The sequence below is a fragment of the Vidua chalybeata genome, chromosome 6, assembly GCF_026979565.1.
Source record: "Vidua chalybeata isolate OUT-0048 chromosome 6, bVidCha1 merged haplotype, whole genome shotgun sequence".
In the NCBI taxonomy this organism is placed as follows: domain Eukaryota; kingdom Metazoa; phylum Chordata; class Aves; order Passeriformes; family Viduidae; genus Vidua; species Vidua chalybeata.
The window spans coordinates 56,811,659-56,835,971 of record NC_071535.1 but is presented as its reverse complement, the minus strand read 5'-3'; the positions used below and the strand labels follow the sequence as shown (position 1 = coordinate 56,835,971).

At 49.1% G+C, this 24,313-nt stretch overlaps 1 protein-coding gene across 10 annotated transcripts in view; it reads left to right on the top strand.

Annotated features, from left to right (window-relative positions):
* CCDC9B (coiled-coil domain containing 9B) overlaps nucleotides 1-24,313 on the top strand; it is a 67,188-nt gene that overhangs the window by 19,838 nt on the left and 23,037 nt on the right. For 7 of the 10 annotated variants that reach the window (XM_053944430.1, XM_053944431.1, XM_053944433.1 and 4 more), the window contains 7 exons: nucleotides 5,910-6,100; nucleotides 11,736-11,789; nucleotides 14,032-14,145; nucleotides 14,545-14,649; nucleotides 15,372-15,434; nucleotides 15,825-15,989; nucleotides 19,191-19,340. In XM_053944430.1, coding sequence (XP_053800405.1) covers nucleotides 6,026-6,100; nucleotides 11,736-11,789; nucleotides 14,032-14,145; nucleotides 14,545-14,649; nucleotides 15,372-15,434; nucleotides 15,825-15,989; nucleotides 19,191-19,340 — 726 coding nt within the window. In that variant the 5' untranslated portion in view covers nucleotides 5,910-6,025. Of the gene's footprint in view, nucleotides 1-5,445; nucleotides 5,612-5,909; nucleotides 6,101-11,735; nucleotides 11,790-14,031; nucleotides 14,146-14,544; nucleotides 14,650-15,371; nucleotides 15,435-15,824; nucleotides 15,990-19,190; nucleotides 19,341-24,313 lie in introns of those variants that run through there. The other 3 variants (XM_053944434.1, XM_053944437.1, XM_053944438.1) reach the window with 3 other exon arrangements.

Genomic DNA, 24,313 nt, shown 5'->3' with positions numbered 1-24,313 from the left:
TGAAGGTTTATGGATGAGATCTTTCGACTGAAATCCATGTTTGCCCACAGCTGAGTGCAATAAGTCTCTGTCTGAAACACGCTGAGCTTCCCAACAATAGCTCTCCCGTTGCTGCAGAAGGGAGAGCACACCATGTTGCAGGATCGAAACCTGTCCGCGAGGCCAAACCAGGAAGCCCCCCTGGCACGACTAGCTACGCATGGTGTTCCTGGCCCCAGGGCAGGAGCAACCAGGACCCCGGTTGGGTAGCGCACATCGCCAGAGCCCGCATGGCGGGTGGGCAGCTGGGCAGGCAGTGAGGGACTCTGTCTGCACCCCCGGAGGGAGGACGGGACACACCTCGGCCGGACTGGGGGGGCCTGGTCCCAGGAAAACCCAGTGACACCGACGACTTCCACACACAGAACCGGGGGTGGCAGCAGGGCGGCAGTTCCCACCTGCCGCGGCACCGGCTCCGCGCCCCTGTCCCGATCCCGCAGCTCCTACCTGGGCGAGGCGGGGTCGCGACCGCGGTGCGTCCCCTCGGGCGGCGGCTCCCGGGGCTGCGGGGCGGGCGCGGCCTCCATGGCCGGCGGCGGCGGGCGCTGTCCGTGCTCACGGTGCTGAACACTGCGGAGCGGTGGTGGCGGTAGCGCCCCGGCGCGTCCCAGCTCGGCTCGGCTCGGTGCGGCGCGGCTCTGCCCGATTCAGCGCCGCTCTACCTGGCTCGGCTTGGCTCGGCTCGGCTCGGCTTTGCCCGGCTGGGCTCTGCCCGGCTCGGCGCGGCGCTTGCGCGGCCGCGGAGGCGGGCCCGGCACGGGGCGGGGGGTGGCACGGGGGCGCAGCCGCCGGCACCAGGAGAGCTGTGAGCCCCGGGGCCAGCCTGGCTGTCGGGGATGGGGCTGAGCTTGTGGGTGCGCAACTGGAGTTCGGGGCACTGGGCATCCTTTGGGCAAAAAGTCTCCCTCATCCCCGCAGTTGTGCTTCTGCTTGGTCCAGGCTGGGACTGCTCCTAGAAGTGCTCCTGGCCCTGTGTGGCAGGTGCAGGGCAGCGTTTTGAATTGCTGGCTTTTAGAAGCATTAAATAGGTAAATGATTTTTTAAAATAGACGGTATGTTTGAAACAACTGAGTTGAAAGCATGGAGAACACAAGGAGGTCAGGCATGTCCACCTCTTTGCAGGATCCTTCGGTCCTTGTCTATCCATACCATGACATTGCTCTGAGCTGGGTGGTAGCCACGTGTCTCCTTGTGCATGGGGAGGATAGCTTCCCACATAGCTGGTGGAACGTGGCTGCTCCTTCTGTAGCTGCTCTCATGCCAATAACCATGACAATGACTCATGTAGGAAGGGCTTGGGGCTTTCTCATGGCTGTGTGTATGGCCATGGGAGTGACAGCGACCTTCTCTGCCTTGTCATTATCTATTGTGTGTCTGTAGGGGTGGCCGTGACCTTCTCCTTCCTCGTAGCCATGTCTGGGGACCTCACAGTTACAGTGACCTTCTTTATCCTGAGAGTGGCATCCTTTTTGCTTCACATATACAGAACAGCTGAAGCAAAAAGGGAAAGTATTAGAGCGGAGAGTATCCTATAACTTCCACTAATCCTCTAGCTGCTTAGAGTAAGCCCTTCCTGCCTTAATGACTTAAGTGCCCGAGGCAGTTTAAAGAACAGAAAGCTTTTCCTAATGCCAGGGTAGGTGACTCTCTCCCACCGAAGGCTGACACCTCTCTGAACCCAGCAGGAGGGAGTTTCAAGGACAGGCTGCAGGCAGTGCCTCTGGCCCAGCGTGGTGCTCTCTTCTGGGCTGGGCTGCAGGGGACCAGCCTGCTGTTCTGAGCCTTAGCCACAGAAATGTCACTTGTCTGGTAGGATCAGATCCACTGTGAGGAGCAGCTCCAGAGCAGCTTGGATTGGTGTGGCCCAGCAGGAAAGACTGAAACCTGGTATCTGCTGAAAAGATTGGCTGGCATTAATGTGGTAACAAGGACATGGGTGATATTTCCTTTTCATTCTTCCTGATGCTAAATAATAGTTCTTGCAACAGTAATGATATTAATAGAGCCATGGGAGCTGCAAGGATGGTGGGAATCAGCTGGATTCCAAACATCCCACCGCTTCTGACAGACAGGCACATCTTACAGCTTTAGTTTGGCTCGGCCCGAGGTGTGAACTCCTTGTCTGGTAAGTGGGGGTGATCACGCTTCCTCACTCCCACAGCTTGGCAGGTTTCCTCTATACTGCTGCAAGGTATTCAACACATGGATTAATTATTTTTCATTGCCCTTAGCCAGGGGCTACAGCAGGGCTTATGCTCCCTGCTGGCTGCAAAGCACTGTCCAAGGCAGGCAGCAGCGTTGCCCACGTCCCTCCTGGGGCTGCTGCTGCATGTCCAGGGCTGGGGGGACTGGCTGTGGTGGCCAACTCTGGGAATCCAGGAGTCCCTTACTTCAAATCTGCTTGGCTCTTGCCCCTGCAGTGCAGTGGAGGAGGAGCTGCCTCTCTCATCAGCCAGAAGCTGATCCGCTCCTTAATGTCATTTGGAATATTGCCACTCTGTGCCTGGCCAGTTTGAGACTGGTGCGGCAAATCTCAGTGTCACTCTAGGGGAGGCATACACTGATCCCAAGATTTCCTCTCCTTAAGAAACAACCTAAGGGTGAGCAGGAAGGACAAGTAAATGGGGTTCCCAAACTGTTTTAGGAACTAGGAACATAAATGCTTTCCACAAGACAATTCCATAAAGATGTGAACATCCTTCATCCAGACGAGCTATTTCTTTCACAGTGCCTGGCAAACCACAATGGGTAAGTCAGCAGGATGGAGGCCAAGTGGTCCGGAAAAGTCTCTTTGGACTGGGATGCATCCCTGCCTCTCTTTCTGCAGGCAATGCTACCCCAAATCTCAGGGAAACCATGCTCAAAGCTGACAGCCTGAAGTGGTGACACCACTGTGATGTTTTGCACAGTGCAAAAACACTCATGTCATGAGTTTCATGGACACCCAAGCCCTTGAAGTCATCGTGGCCAAAGCAAGGCTGAGGATCATTGCGCAGCTGCCTCGGATTGCAGCAGACTGCTGGTTTCCAGGCAATGTGCAATGGCTCGTGGATCTGCAGCCAGCTTATGAACCCTGGTTTGTCACTGCTCACTGGAGCAATGAAATAGCCAGGGTATTTCTGCTGCTCGAAGCCAGTGACAGTGTGCCAGACACCTCCCGTGCTGGAAGATTTCCATGGGTACAGCAGCAGTCCTGGCTGCTCCTGCTGCATAAACCTCCCATTGTCTCGGCCACTGAAATTGCTTCCTTATCCAGAGAACAGCTCTCTGGCAGGGGCAGCACTGCATTAGCCAACTGAGCCCCAGTCACTTCACTGTGCAGAGCTTATTTTACAGGTGAATACAGCTGCCCACCTCCTCAAACTTCAGGAGGGGTTAATTTAGAGATATAAAGTGCTTTAGTCATGGTTTCAGTGCCGGGACCTGAAGCAGAGCTGTTGTTTGAACGTTTACATTTTACACCAAAGCCATTGGTGCTGGGTGCCTGAAAAGAAAGGCCCAGATGGATGCTGAGTCTCCTCTACACAGCCAGTTTGATTTGCTGCTGTCCCAGCAGCACAGCACAAGCAATGTCATTGTGCACAGAAGGACCTGTGTCTCTGCAGATGTTTGCACTCCACAGAGTCTACCATTTTCCTCCTTGCTACTGGTCCATTATGGCCTTTTCCTTGCATCCTTTGTAGATGCAACAAAATTTTGAATTCTTAGGAGTATAACTACCTAAAATAATAAGATTTAGTGCCTATTTGTTCAGTGCTGTTTGTGACCACTGTGTACTGGGATGGGCTTGGAGGAGCTATCACCTTCCAAAATTTGTGCAGTTGTCTGTGTTGATAAGAAGTATCCTGTCCAGTACACACCATTTTAAGGCATGAGGTTGAAAGGGGCTCAGGAATGAGGCTCACAGGCTGTTTTTGATTGTCAGTCATTATTTCTGCCCAGGCTGTGTGCTGGAGCATGGCCACATGCTGCACAGAAAGGAGAGATCCATGCAGGGCCCTTCTCTCTCTCTCAGGCTTCTGCAAGGCTCCGGCAGTGCTGGAAACCTCTGACTAGTTGTTGACCCAATACCAGGGCTGAGAAGGTTGCAGGCATATGGCAGTTATGTTTCTGGGCACCGGCACATTGCAAACTGAAGCAAATAAGATATGTGCTGAACTTGCAGTGTGTTTGAAGGGGCAGGAGGCCTGTGGAGACCCAATTCCACTTTGTCTTGGCAGGGGAAGTCTCACTGTAGCAATATTGTCCCATTTTTCCCAGTGCTGTGTGCTGGGAGTGCAGCCACATTTGCTCTGAAGCCACCCATATGTTCACACCATTTCCAAGCGTGACTGACAGTGAGCCAGTTCCCTCTGAGCATCCTGAGATATCCCAGACTAATTCATCCTTTGCACATAAATATTCTTCCTATGAGGATTTGGGACATAAATTCTCAGCCTGGGGAAGGCCAGAGAAGGCGCTGGGATATGTGCTACTCCTTGACTAACTGTGCCTGTTAAAATACCTTCACAGCCTAAACAAGGTCCCGGTGGCACCAGTGCCAAAATGTCAATGTCATCCAGAGATGGCCCAGTTGACATTTTGCCGAGGAAACTGGCCAAAATGCCTCATTTCAGGAGGATCAGAGCCTTGGGGGGATGAAAACCAGTTCTTTTGGCTCAAGAGCAGATACATGAGTGGAGTGGAAAGCTTACACTTCTCATATTTGTTGAAATGTTTCTGTGTTTTTGGTTTTTTTTTTTTTTTTTTGTTAGTAACTGAGCTTCAGAGATGCTCCAAGTATTTCATCTGGTGCTTCCAGAAAAAGCATCTTTAAATATTTGTTCCAAACCTTTCTCTTCAAAAGGTTTCAATAACAACAGGGCAAAGGAAGAGTGTTTTAAATCAATTCCTTCTAAAGGTACTGAAGGGAACAAAATATTCCAGGGAGAAAGGAAATGGAACTTTTCCTTTTTACACACCCAGTTCTGAACCCTGTATTGTAGCCCACCCTAATCCCATGTATTTGGACTACGTGGTGTCCCCAGGCCTGGGCAACACCTCAGCCTTGCTGCAAAGATCAAGTCAAAAGGGCCAACAAAATATCCACATTCCCAAAGAAGAATCACCTGGCTCAGGATCTCACTCAGGGACCCAAAATAGTTGCCCAGAGAAAGGTATCACCCTCTTGAATTATGATTTCTGTCCTGTTGGAACAGGGATTATTAGCACTTTCAGAAGTTTTCTGACACTTGAGTGAAGCGCTCAGCAGCCAGGCACAGCCTAGCAAGTCTGCAAGTGCTTCATGTGATGCCTAAGATTTTTAGCTTTTTATATTTTTCATATATTTGTAGCTTTGTAGATTGCTAAAGCATGGCTGTAGCTTCTAGTAGTTTTCCTCTCTTTCTTCCCTACATTTAGGAACAATAGGATAACTTTATAGACCTAAATATTGTGTAGTCTTATTCCAAGAAGAGAACCAACTACAAGGACATTCTGTTTTCCAACCAGAATCTAGACCAGACATAATAAAAGTGGGGCAAAAGAAAGCTCTGAACTGCTTCCAGTGGACACCCCAGGAATTACTACCGAAGTAACTAACCTTTTAAGTGGACAGTATATGATAAGTATACTAATTGCCTAGCCTTATAAAAATTGTAGAATTACTATACCATGTGTGATTTTTGCCATATAGTGTACTTACTTGCAAGCTTTCAAGTAAAGGTTTGCTTTTATATTCACTTTAACATTGTTGGAAAGATCTATTCTATTTTCCAGGCACCACATGCACCTCCACTCCTTCCCTTCACCCAAGTACTAATTATTGTTGAACTAGTCCCTTAATATTTAATTGCCACCTTGACTCCCCTTTTCATCTCCTCCCTTCCCAGGCGCCTCTGAGCCTCGTGCAGGCTGGTCCTTCCTGTGTTTGTGCTCCCAATCAGCTGCACACCTTGACCCTCTACACAAGAAAAGCCAGTCTCCCTGCTGAGCCCAGTCGGAATTCATGCAGCATCCGTGTGAAGTGGCGCCGCTGGAGCTCACGGAGATTCTTCAGTCCAGTTCAAACCCTGCAGCCAAGGTTGGTCTCTGGAGCTTGCTTTTGAGTTCTGCTGGCAAAGGGAAATGAGATGGTTTGTTAGGCTTTAATGGAGTTTGGCTGAGATGAGAGGCACCAAATTTGCCACTTTTTTCTTCTTGCACCAAATTCAAAGTGGGTCACTACCATTCATGTAGCCCCAAAGCAGCCATACGTGGAATAATTGTGACTTTTTGGAGTTTACAAAGGGCATGTGACCTTGTCAAGGGCAAGCTGGCTCCTGGCTGCTCATTTGCAGCTTGTGAGTCCAGGCCACTGGGCTGTCCACATCCTCCTACATCTGGGCTGAAGCCATGGGCTGGAATGGGGAACCTCCCTGGGCCCCTGCTGATGACAGGGCAAACAAGTTGCTGTCTGCAGCATTCCATGCTTTCCCCAAGGACTACATTTCCATAAACGATGAAAAAACCTGCCTGACTGGCTGTCCCGGCCACTTTCCACAGCCTCACACCCTTCCAAGGCTGGGTCTTGTGTCCTACATCTGAAGGCTGAGTAGTGAACAAGGTCAGCAAACCTGTATTTGTCCCTGCTGAGTGTGTCTGCAAATGGGAAAAACTAAGTGGACAGATTAATTTTTCATTTGCTCAGCCTATGACAACTTCAGAGGTCTTACACTGGAATGACAAGTTTTCAGGAGCAGAAAATACTGGGAGAGCTGACAAGATCATGGGTTTTTCAAGGTGGCATTAAACATGGGTATGCACAGAACTCACCCACCGGACTTGTGGCAGGACCCTGCAGACTGGGATGATGCACAGGGAAGGGGAAAAGAAGAGATGTCTTGTTCCAAACAGGAAGATGGCTGCTCTGCACATCCTGAGATGTTTCTCTGCTGTGCCATATTGGTATCCCTGTGGGAAGTACCAACAGGCAGCTATGATCCTTACTGCTTTTAAGCAGGACCAAGCTGCCATTATATCCTTTAACTGTCTTTGGTAGTTTTAATTTTAATTGTATATTGATCCATTTAAAAACAAATGTCTCAGCAACCCTTTGATCCCCATGAGTCTCTCCAGCTAAAGCCCATTTAAGGTTCCTGCCTGGTCCCTCTTCCCAGTCTAGGGAATATGCTGACCTTTCTCCTGGCTGGAGGAAACACCTGAACCCCTTTATAATCCTGCAGTGGAGCTGCTTAAAGGACCAGAGCTGGGAGAGGCAAGAGAGGCAAGATGAATTGCCTTATTGTGGGGAAGTTTGCTGTGTGTTTTGTAGGAAGTATGCCTCCAGGCCTCCGGGAACCCTTTGATACACTGTGTTCCCATCCCTCCCTCTATCCAAGGCCTGGAGAAGGATTGCTAGTTCAGCTCAGGAGCCTCTGGCAGCACATTGCTGCACACAGCGTGCCTTGAGACTCGGCCCTGTGCCTTATCTGCAGTTCTGACACATAATATAGAAACAGCTTCCCACAGCATCCAGACTTCAGCTCCTTCAGTGGGCTTTTGGCAGCTGCCTCACAGATCCTCCCAGCAGTTCCCGAGTGCCATCTGTTGACTCGATAGCGGTCATGCAAAAAATGGAGAGGAGCCAGGATAAGGCTGGGTGAAGTGCACTTGGGAAAAGTGGCAGCATGGGACTGAGTGGCTCTGGAGGAGTTTTGCAGAGTGCAAAAGGAAAAGGAGAGAGGATTTCAAGCCAAAGCAGTTCCTATTGGTGGAAGGGCTGATGAAGGGATGCCAGGAATGCTTCTTGGGGCAGGCAAGTTTGCATTTTTTGAAGAATCAGATTCTTTCCTTCAGTCTTTGTGTAAGGCAGAGAGACAGAGTCTTACTGATAAAATATGGGGCAAAACTTTGTGCCAGCTGCTGAGTGCTGTCCTGAAGCAGGGAGATGGCAGACTCCTGTCAGGGATGGTTCTCTGTGCCAAAACTGAAAGGCCTTGCAGCACACAATTAGAGAAAGGGGCTATTTCACTGTCACAAGCACAAAATGGAGAGGTCATTGCCCTACTTTCCTTCCTTGGCCCCAGAAAAATCTCCAGCAAACTTTGGCCTGAGTGGAGAGTGAGGACTCCAAGTAGGCAGCTGGAGACTATGCTTAAGGACAGTCAGCTGAGCCCCTGTGCAGTGCAGCCACAGCAAGGCAATGCAGCAAAACCCCCTTTATGCTTCCAGGTTTTCCTGAAGGAAGCTGCTGTCCAGCCCAGGGACTGCTCCTCCAGGGTCAGCCCGAGGTTAGCAAGAGCTGACAGATCCATGAAGCAGAAACCACAAAGCCAACCTGGGTACACTCCATTTGCCCACTGTGCTGAGCAAATTCAGAGATGGCACCAGACAGAGCACAAGAGAGCCCAGAATTAGACCATCTCAACTATGAAAGGTCTTCTGGGATTTTAAAGAATAAAGATATTAACTCTAGGTGTGGTGTACAAATTGCTGAGTGAGTAATGAGGCTGGTTTCTCCAGATGTCCTTCCTGTTGCACATGGGTGCAGGATACACTTGCTATCTGAAGTACTCTGTCAAGCTGCTGCATGTGGGAAGGGCTGCCACCAATGGCTGGAGAGAGCAGGATTGGTGTCCTGCAGCCACCCAGGTGGGAGTGTTGGTGTGAACAGGATTCAATGTGTCCTGAAGTCCTGCAGGACTCCAAAAATGTCATGCATCTAGCACACCTTGCTCACTAGAGCAGGAGCCTAGGAACCTTCTCTGGCTCCTCTCCTTGTCCTCTCTGGGTATTGGAATCCCTGGTACCTGAATGATGGTCCAGAAGGATTGTCCATAGCTTGATGTAGGCACAGACTTCATTGGAAGGCAGTGCGAGTTTTGGGATTGACACTGCACTTTAGACAAAATCAGGAGTTTTGACAGCTTTTTACTGGTGACACCTGTGGTTTAATGCAGCCTTTCCTGGCCACAGTGCTGAAAATAATTAAATGTATATGTATATTAATAATCCCATAAATCTTGGCACATTTATAGGGTTCTATTTTCTCCACTGACTGTCCCAAGGGCACAAGCAAGTCCCCAAACCAGCATGTTTTGCCCCACTGCTGCAGTTGCAGATGCTGCTCCCTTGGCTGGGCCCTTTTGCCCCTGGGTTTCTGTGCCTGCAGTGTTCACTGAGGGTTCCCATTGATCTCAGATGATGATGCAGAAGTAGGTGCTCATCATTTGTGCCACTCAGACATGGTAAAAAACAGATGAGACATGTCAGCTCTTTGTATTGAGGTCAGGAGCAGCCGAGACTGCCCTGGAGGGAAATGCAGCTCTCCAGCGACATCAGCAAAGGCAAAGGTATTTTAGGGATCTTCACTCCTATTCATGGCACTGCTCATTGCTGGAAGAGCTTGGCCAGACTGCCAGGAATGGCAGGGATATAGGATGCCATGGCTGTGAAGTCAGGAGAAATCTGGAGAAACTCCTTGTGAGCAGTTGGCTTAAGCCTTGATAATTTGAGCATGATATGGGCAGCACAATGGATCCAGCTGCACGTGGTGTTCACCCTACACTGCACAGAGAACCTGACCTTGGAGTTTGGGGTAATGGTTTCTGTTTTAACCTGAACCTCAGCATCAACACAGTGTGCAGCGTCCTTGAGGCAAGAGACATGACCACCACACAAACAGGATAATGCACAGGATAATGCGCTGGGGTCCCTCACCCCAAAAGGCCACGCAAGGACTTGCACTCACTTCCTTCAGGGTGGCCTTTCGGCGGCTGTCACTTTGTTTTCTTGCCTTGCCTGGCTGCCAGCAGGCACGGGGAGCAAACAAGCCGTACTGCACCACGGGAGGGGTGGGGGGGGGGGCACATTTTGGTGCCGGGGTTTACATCCCTTGCCGGGGCAGGTTGTGGTGGCTGGCTCAGAACAAGGTGCTTCCTGGGAGGCAGATAACAAACAGAAGCGCAGGCAGTGCTGGATGGTACCTATGCTGGTGAGGGCTTCAGAGCTTCTATGAACATTGACTCCTGACTCCACCCAGTCCCTGGGTGACCTTGTCCCTGTGGCCACCAGCCCAGCTAAAAATGGGATATCACTCTACCCTCAAAAGAGAGTGTGCCAGCTTGGAAAACCAAGGCAGTGCCATCCCACAGTTCCCCTGCATTCCCAGGCCAAGGTAAAGCTCCACATGACTATGCATCTCCTGCACAGCTGTGTCCACCACAAACCTCTTGACAAGCACTTGGGCTCTAGCAAAGCTTTTTTCCAATTTTCTGCCCACAGCTGAGTCTTCATTTCCTTCATCAAACCTGAATCCAGAAGCACTGCCTTGAAAACTATTTCAATTCCCTTTCATCATTGAGTAGCTACTAATTAATATAGGTCAGTCTGTCCCTCCAAGAGCTTTTACTAAGCTGTTCTTCCAGCTCTTTAGTGCCTTAGCCATGATGTCCAAGCCATGTGCAAAGAAGGGACCAGGTTCTGAATTCTGCAAAGCCTTTGGCAGATCTCCCTTAAACTACTCCGGGTTTCAGGTCAGTCTTCTCAGATTTTGTGAGGAGTTGACCTGCTCAAAGGTCTTAGAGCGGATAGTGGGCAGCAGCAGACCAGCTTGGTTTTTTTAACACAGGAACATAGCAGGGCCCACATTAAGGTGGGGCTGTGCATCAGTCCTTGGGCAACAAAACATTCCCTGGTGTGCCCCCCTCCCCCGGGGGGGGGGGGGCAGCTCCAATCTCTGATCTCTGTGCCCAGGAACAGGAGCCGAAGGAATAGCTGGAGCTGTCATGGGACGGTTAGGCTGGATATCAGGAAAAGGTTCTTTTGCCCCAGAGGGTGGTCAGGCACTGAGCAGGCTCCCCAGGAAATGGTCGTGGCCCCAAAGCTGCCAGAGCTCAAGGAGGGCTTGAACAATGCTCTCAGGCACAGGGTGGGATTGTTGTGGTGTCTGGGCAGAGCCAGGAGTTGGGCTGGATGATCCTGTGGGTTCCTTCCAACTCAGGATATCCTATGGTGAGGTAAGGGTTCATGTGGTGACTCAAGATGCAGCAGCTGAATGCTGTTCCCTCAAAGCCCCGCTGCTACTTGTGACTCTCCTGGGGGTTGTTTTGGCAGCTTTCAGACAGGGACTTACAGCAGTCCCTCTGCTTTGGCTGTGTGCTTGCTGCTAGTCCTGCTGCCAGCTGGTAATGCCCACCCCACAGCACTCTTCTGCTCCTTCCTGAAAGAAAGGCCCACTTTAACAGCGGGGAAATCATTCCCAGAGAATACTGAAATTAAACAGAAAAAGGCAAATCTGACCCATGTTGTCCCATGCAGGCTCATGCACACACACTCACAAGACATCCAGGACCCCAGATATTTCCCGGCCCGCCAGGCATGGAGCCAGCCATGCATAACAAACAACACGACCCCATGAATGGCCACGCAGCGAAGCCAAGCTGTTTGCCTGATCCATCCGTCATTGTTCACACGGCTTTTCCCACTTTGAACGAGGGTTTGTGGCATCAGGAAGTTAAAAGGAGTCAGGAGGGGGGAAAAGGGGGAGTGTTTCTTTTAAAAAGAGAGTGAGATTGGAGAGGAGGACACAGGCACTCCAAACCCTGTCTGTGCTTGGTATATTAGGCAGCCAGTGCTCTTGGCTGGGAGCCCAGACGAGGCTTTTGTAATCAAAACATGATCTTGTATGCTGTGCAACCAGTGCTGAGAAAGGCCGTCTGATGGCTCTCCTCTTTTAGCTCTGCTCTGGAATCCGCCGAGCTCCGCCGCCGATGTCCAACATGCACCGAGCTGTGAGTGCTGCCTGCGCGGGGCCTGGGAGGGGCGGGGGCGCTGGGGTCCCTCACCCCAAAAGGCCACGCAAGGACTTGCACTCGCTTCCTTCAGGGTGGCCTTTCGGCGGCTGTCGCTTTGTTTTCTTGCCTCGCCTGGCTGCCAGCAGGCACGGGGAGCAAACAAGCCGTACCGCACCGCGGGGAGGGGTGCTGGGGGGAGCGCATTTTGGTGCCGGGGTTTACATCCCTCGCCGGGGCAGGTTGTGGTGGCTGGCTCAGAACAAGATGCCTCCCAGGAGGCAGATAACAAACAGAAACGCAGGCAGTGCTGGATGGTGCCTATGCTGGTGAGGGCTTCAGCTGCAGCTGTCAAGGAAGAGGATATTTCTTAAAAAGAGCGGATACATTTGCTTACGCAGAAGAGTGTTAGTACGGGCCGCTCCTGTCCCCTTTCCCTCCCCCACCTCCTGCCATTCACACTTAACCAACCCTGCTGTCTCCGAGGTCTTGCTGTAGAAGCAGGCGATCGTAGAAGTGTGTGCGAAAGCACTGCACGCAGAGACAGTCTGGAGTGAGGTGTCCCTCCAGCCCCCAAGGAGCTGCGTAGCCAGTGTGTGTGCCACTTAGGAGAGGGGCTGTGACACAACGGGATGTCGTCATTTAACTGAAGCCTGAAGCCGATAGCTTTCCATTTTCTCTTTTTGTGACATTTTAATTTGCAATAGAATGAGGCCTCTCGTTCAGTGGCTATGCCCTGCTCTTTGGGAGGCTTTGGGTTCAGCTGATTGCTGATTCAAAGCCATCGCACGTTTGTTCTGCCAAAGCCATTTATAACTCTCTGTCGCGGTGACATACGGGCACCTTGGCTCCCCGGAAGAGCTTTACTCTGGGGAGGGCACGGTGGAGCCACTTTCCATCCTGAGCATCAGCTCCAGCACCGGCTGGGGCAGCGGGTTCGTTCCAGAAACGGAGGAGAAGGCATGGCCCCCTGTTATCGGCTGGCTCGGGACGGCAGCTGACGAGCAAACGCTGACTGGGCTGAAACGGACAATGGGTGAGCCCCTGGGAGCTGAGCGTGGGCTCCACACGCTGCCCAGCGCTTCGGCCGCGGGGCTCGGGTGTGCGGGTGAGCGACCCCTCCCGCCCACAGCTCCCAGCATTTGCTGAAATAGGTTGTGCAGAGAGAAACACCTTAATGGCATCGTTAATAAAGTGGAGGAGAAGTGCTGAACACCAGCAAACTTTCCTTCCAGTTACTTGTTTCCAGCTGGAAATGCAAGGACCCCCTCCCCCCGGCACCAGCCGTCTTGCAGCGTAGACAAAATGCTGACAAATGGGCAGAGGGAGAACAGCCTGACAGGCCTTTTCCATTTTTTTTGCTTTGAAAAGAGAAGAGCACAAATACAACCTCTGCAGGAATTTTAAATTTTTTCTCAAGCCGGCAGCTCTGCCAGTTCTCCTTCAAAAGAATCTGAAGATGAAAGGGGTGTGTTTGAGGGCATGCACCACTTTGATTCCACCCTCAGCAGCCAACACCCCAGAGCTCAGTAAACAGCGAACCTGCCAATTTAGTGCTCCCAGAACAGCTTCTGTTCAGGTAAACACCAAATTTGGCTTTAATCAGCCTTGCAAAATGCCCATGGAACTGTGTCCACCCACAAAAGCAATCTGCTCATCTGTCACATACTTGATGATGAATGACAATGGAAATGCCATTTGTTTCCCGCAGATGTTGACAAAATCCCATTGTCCAGCAGAAGAATGTGTGGAGATGGTTTAAATGTTCTTGTCCCACCTGGACACAGATGTGTGCCTGTGTCCCTGTGTCCTGGCAGAGCAGGGGCTGTTAGATCATATACCCATCAGGGGGGACGCCAGTGGGGATGGGCTGGTGCAGGAGCTGTGGTCTGTGTCATGAGCAGGTTCTGCTGCCTTTCCCTCACTGATGTCTGACACCCAGCACACCTCCTCCGTGCCTGAGTACACACAAAGGTGAGGGTCATGTACTGCATGCAGATAAGCAGGATGTTAACTCTGGAGCCCACTGCCAGCGATCAAAGTGGGGCAGCAGCGCTTTGCTCAAACTACCTCATTGCTGAACAAAAATGGTAAGAAAAGGAAAGGTGAATTCTGTCAGGAAAAAGTCAGGGAGAAGTGATGGGGAAAGACTCTTTCACTTCCCACCCTGTCCAGACAGAAGGAGCAGGTTTCATCCTGTTGGTAAGATGACTGAGAAGATCTTCGCTCCTTGTTTTTCCAGGATGCTGCTGTGGATGAGGCTGTGTTAAGGAAAAAAGAGCAGAAAGATGTTGAACTTGATAAGAAAATCTTGGCTTTGCGGAAAAAAAACGAAGCACTGATACGAAGGTACCAGGTGAGTCTGCAGGTCCTTACCTTCCCCAGCTCTGATTTGGGGTCCTCAACTCACAGTGTAAAGAAGATTGTCAGCACAGTCAGAATGACTATGTTACACAGATACCGTGTTTATATTGTAAACACTCAGAGCAGGTGGGCAGAGCTCTGCCTTTAGCTTGGGCTTTACCTTAGCCTTTAACTACAAGTCTTGAGTTGCTTTGGAGAACAGACACTGACACAGACACTGCTGCAGCATCTCCTTGCCCACTGCCACCTTCCTCAGTCTGCATCCCATAACTGGGACACGAGTTGGAACACTCCCTCTTAGAGGTGGAGGTGGGTCTGTTTAGCAGAATTAAACAGGAAAATGAACAGCATCCAGGTACAGGCTTGTGATGAGGGGATATCTGTGTTTCAGGAAATAGAAGAGGACAAAAAGCGAGCGGAACAGGAGGGAATGGCTGTTACCTCCAGGAGGCCCAAGCAGGATGGACTCACTATTACCATCACCAAAGCTCACAATGTAAGTGGTGCCTCTCCTTCACCATGGGCCAGCTCTCACTCCAGTCCTGCTGCTGCAAAGTGGTGTTTCTGAGAGAGACCATCCACAACAAAGTTCTTAGAGGCACAGGAAACAGATCCTAAGCTCTGAAAAGTGTGGGTAAATTCTGCAGAGGTGTGCGATCGGAGTGATTTTAGGTGCTGTACATAAGTTTCCAGCCATGCCCCAGCACCTCTACCCGTGCACAAAGACATAACTAGCAGATGACTGGCTGTGTGAACAGGCACACTTGGCCCTGGACAGGTTCCAGGTGTCAGCATCACTGCAACTATGTAGGCAGAGTGTATCAGGTATATGTGTGTATGTGTCACTGGAGGCATCAGGAGTGCCTCTGAGAATGCCATAGGCTGGGAAAACTTATGGTCTCCTTAGGCTTTGGGAGTGAGCAAAGCAAGTGGCCCTGGGCCAGAGGCTGTGAGTCCCAGGTTTCCTTCCTAACTGGACCAAATCTGATAAGCTCTGTCCACCCATCCTGGCAGCATGGGGCTTGGGAAGCCAGTGCTGCCTTAACCCCTTGGTGAACTCCTCTGCCAGAGCTCATGCAGAGCCTGCTGAGCCAGCCCACCCTGCTTTCAGCACTCCAGGTTGTTGGATCCAGGCCAGTGCATTGCTCCCTTCCCACCCTGGCCACGGCCCTCGCCTCTCTCAGGGTGCGCTGCTGCACACATTTTTCTCTCATACAGGACCTGAAAGATGCAATTACCCAGACTGAACACTATGGACAAGATAGCCCAGCCCTCTCGATGGTGAGCACCACCCTCAGCCATCCACTTGGCTTCCAAGGCCACCTTCAGCAGGACTTAGGCTTTCCCAAGCTAACTCAGTGTGCTGCAGAAAGAGATGAGGATGGCATTTCTTTCCCATAATTCTGGCATTTTAGTCTGAAATGTCAGATTTGTAAGTGCGAGGGATTTTTCAGCCCTGCTGTCTCTGTGGGTTTTGCTGCTGAGCAGACAACAAGCCCCTTGTTCCCCAGGAATGTCACGGCAGCGTGCTGGGCACAGAGAACTTCCTGGGGGCAAGGGCTGTCTGTTCTGTAGCTGCCTCCCCGCTTGTGTGCAGGTGTGTTTGGGGAAGGGAATCACATCCCTGAGTCAAGGGCCTGGATTTGCTAATGGAAGTGGTTCGTTTTCCAGGACAAAAGGGTGGTGAGTGAGAAATGGGGAAGCCCCTGTCCTACAAGCCCTGGATTTGGCATTGGCAGTGAGGAAGAGGAGGAGGAGGAGGAAGCAGATCATATGTTCACATTCAGGATGGGGAAGAGGATGCAGTTGGCTGTTACCATGGACAACAAAGCAAAGGTGAGTAGGGAAAAGGATTGCTCTTACGCTGCAGCCTCTTGACTTACAAAGGGGCTTCTGTTCTGCCTCTCACTTGAGCTTTCTGTCCAGCGTACCACATCCAAAGGGAATAGTTCCCTTACTGTTTGTTTCCTCTCATTTCACAGTTCTTCAGCACAACCTCTACATGCTACTACATGCTTCCCTCTCTATAGCTGATTCCCAGGATTCAGCCCTCAGGCCTTGCTGATCCCCTCAGCAACACCCTCCACCCAGCCAGGTGGAACCAATTCCCTTTCTGAGGGATCAGTCACCTTACTGCCCTCCTGGATCACTCTGGTGTTAAACTGTGTTGGGGTGCCTGGAAAGAGGGACTTGCTTGGTGACACTGGTGTGACTGAATGAGGCACCACCATCCTTCCTGTGACCACTGCAAGGTCCCAGCACCAGAGATCCTTGGCTGTGCAGAAAACCACTCACCTCCAATCCTCAATAACCTAAGTCATAGTCAAGCAAGACTCCCTAAAGGAAAGCCAGCTGGAAAGTTTCAGAAACTGGACAGAAATCCAGGGGTTTCCTTTGTTTCCCTGTTCTTTTTCCTGGCACACCTCAGATGAGTATTTTTAACACTGCCTCTGCAATCTGGGGCATGCCTCAGACATGAGATGGGCACATCTCACCTTACAGTGACTCTGTATGGGGAGTAGTGCAGTTCTGACTAAGCTAAAGAGCTGGTGCCAAGAGTCCCAGATCTCTGTCAGGCAGGGAATGACCCAGGACAAGCCCTGTGGAGGGGAGGAGTTGGCTCTGCCAGGCACTGTGGCTGTAAACTGCTCTCTGTCCCTGTTGGCTCTGCATGGGTGCTCTCCTCAGATGACATCTCTCACTCTGGAAGTTGGGGCACCAAGGACCAGGATTTCCCAATGTGGGATAAGCAGGTTGGGAGATCACCCAGACTGTTAAAATAGGAAACAAGGAAAAAAGACACATGTCAGCAGACACATTGAGCAGAATGTGCCTTCAGGCAAGGCCTTCAGCTTAACCAGAAGCAAAATGGAGAGGGAGAGAGGGAAGAAAGGAGGGAAGGAGTGGTAAAGGGAGGGAGGGCAAACGGTATTACACAGAAAATCTGGTGGTCTCCCAGCCTTGGATGTGTCTAGCTACCACATCTCTGTTAAATAGCTGTTTCCTGTATTTCCTCTGAGTCTTCCTTGCCATCTGCTCAATAAATGCAGGGTTTAAAGGCTTTGCCAACACACCAGCCTTCACACCATGCCTTTTAACATCCAGTAGCCTAGGGATAGTGTCACCTCCCTGTAATCCAGTGATGTTCTTTGAGGCTTCTGTTGTGCTCAAGGTGTTTGGGCACAAGGTTCTTTGTGTTGGGTCTCATGAGGGACTTTCTCAGACAGCAAGTGATGAAGTCACCTTCAAATATCCTCCCAGTGCCAGACCTCCCTGGCAAGAGGTATCTGTGACCCTGTTACATGTCTAAAGGATGAGCCATCAACACCTAAACACTCTAGGGAGCAGCTGTTAACTTAAGATGAATAAATACTTGATGTACAACTTGTGGATTAATAGCTTGCTGTTGTCTTCTAAACCATCTCCGGGCTTACTTTCTTAATAAAAAAATTATGTTAACTAGAATGCCAAACACCTTGTACCAATGCTCTGGGTAGGGCAGAGCCAGGCCAGTCTCCAGTTCAGGCTCTAACCTCAGCAGTACAGCCTAGAATTACTGAACCCAAAAGCAGAGCTAGAAATCCCCAAGGGAATATGTAACAAGGTTCCCACCATGTATATTCATCTGGGGCTGACAGGACAGGCAGAGCCAGACCACTCCTCTCCCCTGCATCAGGCTGACTCAAGAACTATCTCTGCTGAAACAGCAAAATCACACAGATGTGAAAGATGAATAAACAAGAGACTGAGGTTCTGCTGCTGGAAATACTCCAGTGTCTCCTAAAACATGTATCATGTGCTAGGAAGCCCGATGACTGAGAAGCCATAAAAAAGGTCATGCTGATGGAGGCTGTGAACAGCAAGGCTCTCTCCTCACTAACATCTACACTCCTGGCAGAGCCAAGGGAAAATGAGGTTAATGTGAGGATTCTTGATATCACGTGTCATGGCAAAGGCCCTGATTGCATGTCTTCCCTACAAATCAGAGGTCTGGGTGTGCTTTTTGTTTTTAAAAACAATTTTGTAGCAACAAAGAGTTCCTAAGTTTCACTAAAGTTTCCTTGGAGATTTTGAGTACCTTTTAAGTGTCCAGTACATGTGAAAGCCCAGGGTGGAAAACAGAATAAAATGCACCATCCTTTAGAGAGGTAAGCTGCTGAGGTTCCTTCATCCCTGGTGAAGTTGAGCAGACTTCATATGGATGAAGAGAAAAGAAAAAGATCAGTGATAACGATGGATATGACTTATTAAGTCTCTCATTTCCTTGTAAGGCAAAAATAAAAAGCCACATGACTGTCTTGAAAGATGATACTTTTAAATGAGAAAAAGTATGAGTATATTTTTGTACAAAAGATGTGCTCATTTTGTGGAATTGATGGCTGAGGGCACTGGCAGGACATCAGCCAGCAAAAAAAGATCATTAACAAAATAAGAAACAGATGTAAATCCATGTAGTGAAGTCATGACACTAATACAGACAGCTGTAAATAATATCTGAGAGGGGTAAACTGCCCTTGCACAAGGAGCTTATATATCAGGTTTCTTAAGTATTCCTCTGCTGAATAAATAATTCCAGAAATACAAACACACAATGACTATGAAACGATGCTAATACACTTCAGGGGAGTAACTGCTATGTGGACAAGGTTGAAGGAACCCCACTGTTCCCCTTCTCCTCCACCTTCTAGGCTTATGCTCTAAGGTAGCCTCACATTTTATTGGGACATGTTGTATGAGGTGGGGACAACCTGACATTTGTTTCTAAGACACAGACGCAAGCTTAAAATAAAACCATCCTTCAGTGTTCATGCTGCAGATTATCCGAGCAGGGTAAATCCCACAATGCTGATGTGCTCAGCTAAACGCACCTCTGTAATATCACAGATCCCTTAGAGTGGGGTGGCAGCATTATAAGCCAAGGGGACTGATTGTTTGGCGCATTTGCTGTTCTGCCGCCCAAAATCCTTTGCAATTTGGGATGGCCACTCTCCTAGGAGGGCTAATGGAGGTGTCCTTAACTCAGCCTGTGCCTTCCAGAGCAAGAGGATCGTCAGCGAGAAACACGCCGAGAGCTTCCCTGGCCCGGGCCGAATGCCAGACCTGAGTGAGGAGGAGATGGACCATTTGGTGGCTTTCCGACGGGGAAGGAGGATGCAGATTGCCATCACCATGGATAACAAGGAAAAGGTAAGTAAGTACAGTGCTAGTGACTGGCCTGTAACCTATCCACTTCTGCTGGCATGAGGGCCTAGGCACAGGATGTTAGGAGACACTGTATATTAATAGTGCAGCTTTTCTCCATATCTCTGCTTTCCATCCTTGTGAAAGAAGAAAGCCATGATCTTTTCCCTCCCCTGTGATCCTAGCTAAAGCTAGAAGCCTCCTAAACACACTGAGTTCATAAACAGATGCTGCTTTGGAAGGATTGGTGAAAGCATTGCCAGATATGGGACATGAATCTCACCTTGTCTCTTACCAGCTTTTCTTTGAAGTCACATAGCAGACTGGGACAAGAGCAGTGTCCTCCTGACTCACTGCACGAATTAAACATTAACAGAGCTGGGCAGTATCTGCTTCTGAAACACATCCTGCTGTGCCCGGCCATCACCTGCTGAGTGAGCTGGCTGAACTTTGTTAATCTTTGAAACATATTTCAAATACTTCTTTACAAATACCTTTCTCTTTACACACACAGAGGCATGTGCTATTTTCCTCTTTGGAAGCTTTCATAGATAAGAAAGAATGCCTCCAGCAAACAGGGTCAGCAAAGACTGTGTAGGGAAACGACACTTGGTGTAGCTACCAAATACACCCAGGAATGCTGGGAGACATCTGCAGCCCCTCTCTGGAATAGTGCCAACCATTTCCTGCTACTACCCACTCTCATCTTCAGCTTCTCCCCAGGGCTTACCTAGGCTCCAGGAGCTCCAGGTGCTCCTTTCTTGTGGCTGCCAAGCAGCATTTTGAATGCCATAAACCTCAAATAGTATTATGCCTGATTGAGCCACTGGTAGCCCCAGAAGTCCCTATGACAGACATTGCTGCTTCAGTCTAGGCATCACCAACATTCCTGGATATAATGGGATTGACCTGACTGTGCTGTTTCTGCCATTAAGCTTGTCAAATGTATTTCTGTAACGTGCCAGGCAAGTGTCATCTTCTGCTCTCTGCTGGGCCTGTTTAAACACTTGTCTCTGAGGTCATCAAGGTTGGGGCTGTAGTGCCTGGATGTTGGCTTTAGATCCTGTGCTCTCTTAAGTGTATGGGCTGCCCTGCAAGGTCATCTCTTATCTGGTTTCATTATAGAATATGAAATTTGAGGCTGAGCATCCATGTATGTGGTTTTGGCAATGCCTTGCTCATACTGGCCTCAAAGCATCTGGATTCAGAGCATATGAGGGCGGGCCTAAGGCTGCACTGGCTAAAGCCATAGAATCATCTAAGCTTAGAATCCCAGACTTGTTCAGTCTTGTTCCCTGACAGCTCCATTTGCTGTTCCTGCATCAGGGGAAGTAGTGAATAGATCATTCCCAGGTCACTTCCCAAAGCACAAATGATTTTATTGACCTGTTTCACATCTCCCTTCAGCTATCTCACATAACTTAAGAGATTGCCCCTATTTAGACTTGTCTGCTGAGGACTGTTCTTTATTTCTGATCATTCTCATTGTCCCCACTTGTGCTTTTGTTATTTTTACCATATTCTTTCAGTACAAGTAGACCAGAACTGCACATGGTATTCCAGCTGCGGGCTCTCCAGAATGTACTCAGTGACATAACAATGTTCTGGCTTGTTCTTTTTTCTTCTCCCAACAAGTTTGCATTTTCTTTGCTTTTTTTTTTTTTTTTCCTAAATAATTGAGCTAACATTTTCAGAGAACTAGTCACAGTAACACCAAAATTTCATTCCTGACTGTTAATCATAGCTCAAGACTCATTACTCTGTGTGTGTATACAAGAAGGGACATTTTTCTCTGTGTGAGTTATTTTGTATTACTGATATTGAATTTCAGCTGTAATTTTATGATGCAGGCAGTCAATGTCAAGAGATCTTTCACAGCTCTTTCCAGTCAAATTACATTCTTTGCCCTGGATAATTTAGCATCATCAGCAAACTGTCATCCCTCTCTTCAGCTCCTTTTCCAGACCATTTATGTGCATGTTGAACAGCACATGTTCCAGTGGCACACTCCTGCTAATCCTGCCATGGAAACCACCATTTTCTTGGCACTTTTTCTTTTCTATCCTTTAATCAGTTGTTAAAAGATAAACTTCATTTTCATCCCCAAATTGATCAGCTGCTGGAGAGCCTGGTGGGGTGTCAGTGGTGTCAGCTGGGTAGCTGTGTGTTAGGACCTGGGCTGGGACCCCCGATTCAAGGATTAACTTTCAGTCTCTCATTAACCCTAGCATGGTTCAGCCTTTTTACCTCGTGTCCCAGCTGGTTCCCTGCTCTTTTGGGGTTCCCACAAAGGCCTAGGAGAAAGAATCATATCCATCACTCCCCCTCCAATAGCCTGGCCACTGTCAAATTTGCTTCCTCCCCAGTGCATGTGTCAAATTTATCCAATTAAAGTATTTGATGGCTGTCCTCATTTCCATACATTTTCTCTATTTTTATTAGTGATTAAATTCAATAAAGAAAAAAAAGCCCAAACTAACAAAACAGAACAGAACAAAACAAAACAAAACAAAACATCAACCAACCAAAAAAAAAAAAAAAAAAAAAAAAAACCAACCAAAAAAAAAAAAACCAAAAAAAAAACAAAAAAAAAAAAAAAACCCAACCTCCCCCCCAAAAAAATACACCAAAAAAAAAACAAACCCCAAAGACGAAAACTGCTCCCATTCTTGCTGCCCGTGTGCTTCTGGCTAACCCCATGCTGTCAGTCTCAGACTGCAGCACAGCTGAGACAGGAGCTGCCAAAGAGGAAATGCAAGGGAAAAAAAGATGCTTTCATTATCTCCTTTTGAGACAGCCCCAGTGCCATAAGTAGAAAGAAAGTAGAAAGACTCTTTCACTCTCTGTTAGCCCACAGGGCTGAAGGGACCAAATTATCCTGTCTCCTTGCAGAGTCCATCACTCTGCTGCTGTAGCTTCACGACCTCCAGTGCTGCTGCTGGCTTGGAAGTGCCACATCTGGCACCCATCTCTGCCTGGCTGCCCCTAAACCTGCCTCAGGGCTCTCCTACATGTAGGGCTGGAAACAATCATTCATTTTTAGCCCTAAAAAGCCACTCCATGCTTTGGCAGTGTTTCAGGCTCATTAGTACATTAGAGCTACGAGCCAGCAGCCCAGGACCAGTGGCGCACAATGGTTAATTAACAGGTTACAAATCATCTTTTAAATGGGCAGTTGATAGAGCTTCAGGGCTTTTAAATTGTCCTTTTATTAACAGAGTTTCCCAGGATGGTGTATCAGAAATGACTGTAATCAAGAGACACAAAAGCTGCTTTCAGGAACTAATACAGAGGAGTCGGACTTGCTGCTTGCAGAGGAGAGGAACCAAACCTGTGGCAGGAGAAACACTTGCTTTTACATTGCAGATGGGAGGGGAAAATAGGCAGAGAGGGTGGCTGAAAAGTCTTTAGCTCCCTTCAGGCAGCACAATTAAGGAGGCAGATTTTTCAAAAGAGTTATAAAAAAAAATCCTCTCATGTACTAGTTTCAAAAATCCTGCCCAGTGGGGAATCTGAGCATTAGAAAAACAGCTTTGAGCTCCTACAAAAATCTCCTCATTTCTTCAAGAAGAAATACCAGTTGTGGTGCTGACACGTGCCTGGAGAAGTGGGTACCAAAAGGTTTGTTTAATTCATCTGATAGTCCTTATTTTTTAAAAAAGAAGGCATTGATTTAGCCCAGATATGTGGAAGCCTGTCAAAGCTTCTGGAGAACTGTTAGTACAAACCAGTGCTTGGCTGGATAATGGCATCAGTACTGTCACCACTGCACAGTGACATTAGCTGGAAATATGCATGCCAGGGAGTCAGAAAGACCCAGTGGCAAAAGGCATTTCGAATCCCAGGGCTGGTTTGGAGCAGGCTCTGCCCCACCTTGGGCCCCACCCTGGGCCATTCCGGACTGAGAAACAGAGAAATCTTGGCAGAAACCTCAGGATAAACAAGCATAATCTTCCTTGACTGCTTCAGGCTTTTGTGTCCTTCTCCTGCTCCACAGGAACAGTTACACTAGGAATGATAACGTCCATGTTATTTTTCTTAATTTTGGGGGCAGAGAGAAAGAAGGAAAAGAAAAACATGTTTTACTCCCTCTTGGCCTGGCCTGAGTGTGTGGTAACAGGAGCAGCAGCTCTGGGGCAACAGGACAACAGGAATTCTGCTCCTGAACCAGTGCAAGAGCCAAGCTGACTGTTCTCTGCACAGCTCAGACCTGCTGTCCTGGTACAAAAGAGCTACATTTTTGTGGTCTTCCCCATTTTCCACAGTGCCCTCTGAGAAGCAAAAATAGAAGCAGACTAAGGCAAAAGGCAGCTGGCTTGCAGTGAGGGTGTAAAAGGATGAAGAGTTGTGCAGTGTCTCTGTGACCCAGGTTTGTGGTGGGCACTGATGAGATAGCATTCTAAATGGGACAGCCACTGGGATGCAGGGCTCTGGGAGAGCAAAGTTTCCAGATTTCTGCTGGTTAATCTCTCACTAAATGCTCAGTTTGGGAATGCAGAGACTCATTCAATCTCTCACTACAGGGTTCTTCAAACAGGGCTGTCAGAGCAGGTGACTTTGAGTCCAGAGGGAGCATTTTTGGTTATATAAGTTTTCACAGCAACATTTTGAAATAAATCCCCAGTGTCATCTGTCACCATACACCCTTTTGCAACAGGCAGGGTATGATGAGGGGCAGCTTCTCTGAGCACAGACCCCTCTGCAATTTTCCCAAATCTTTGCTGAGAAATCCCAGGACAATATAGCTAAAATTTTCCTTGTTATTTCCAAGGATCTGTTTGAACAAACCTCCATCTGTGCTGGAGCTACGAGTCAGACCAGTGAAGCTGTCATACACCAAGTGCAACGACAGTCCATGAACTGTATGGCCACACTTCCCACCTGCCTCAGACTTAGCATGTGTGGGCAATTCCCCAAAAATGTGTCCCCACCTCATTCCCTGCATGATTCTATGAGATACATGAGAACAAGCTGCAGCA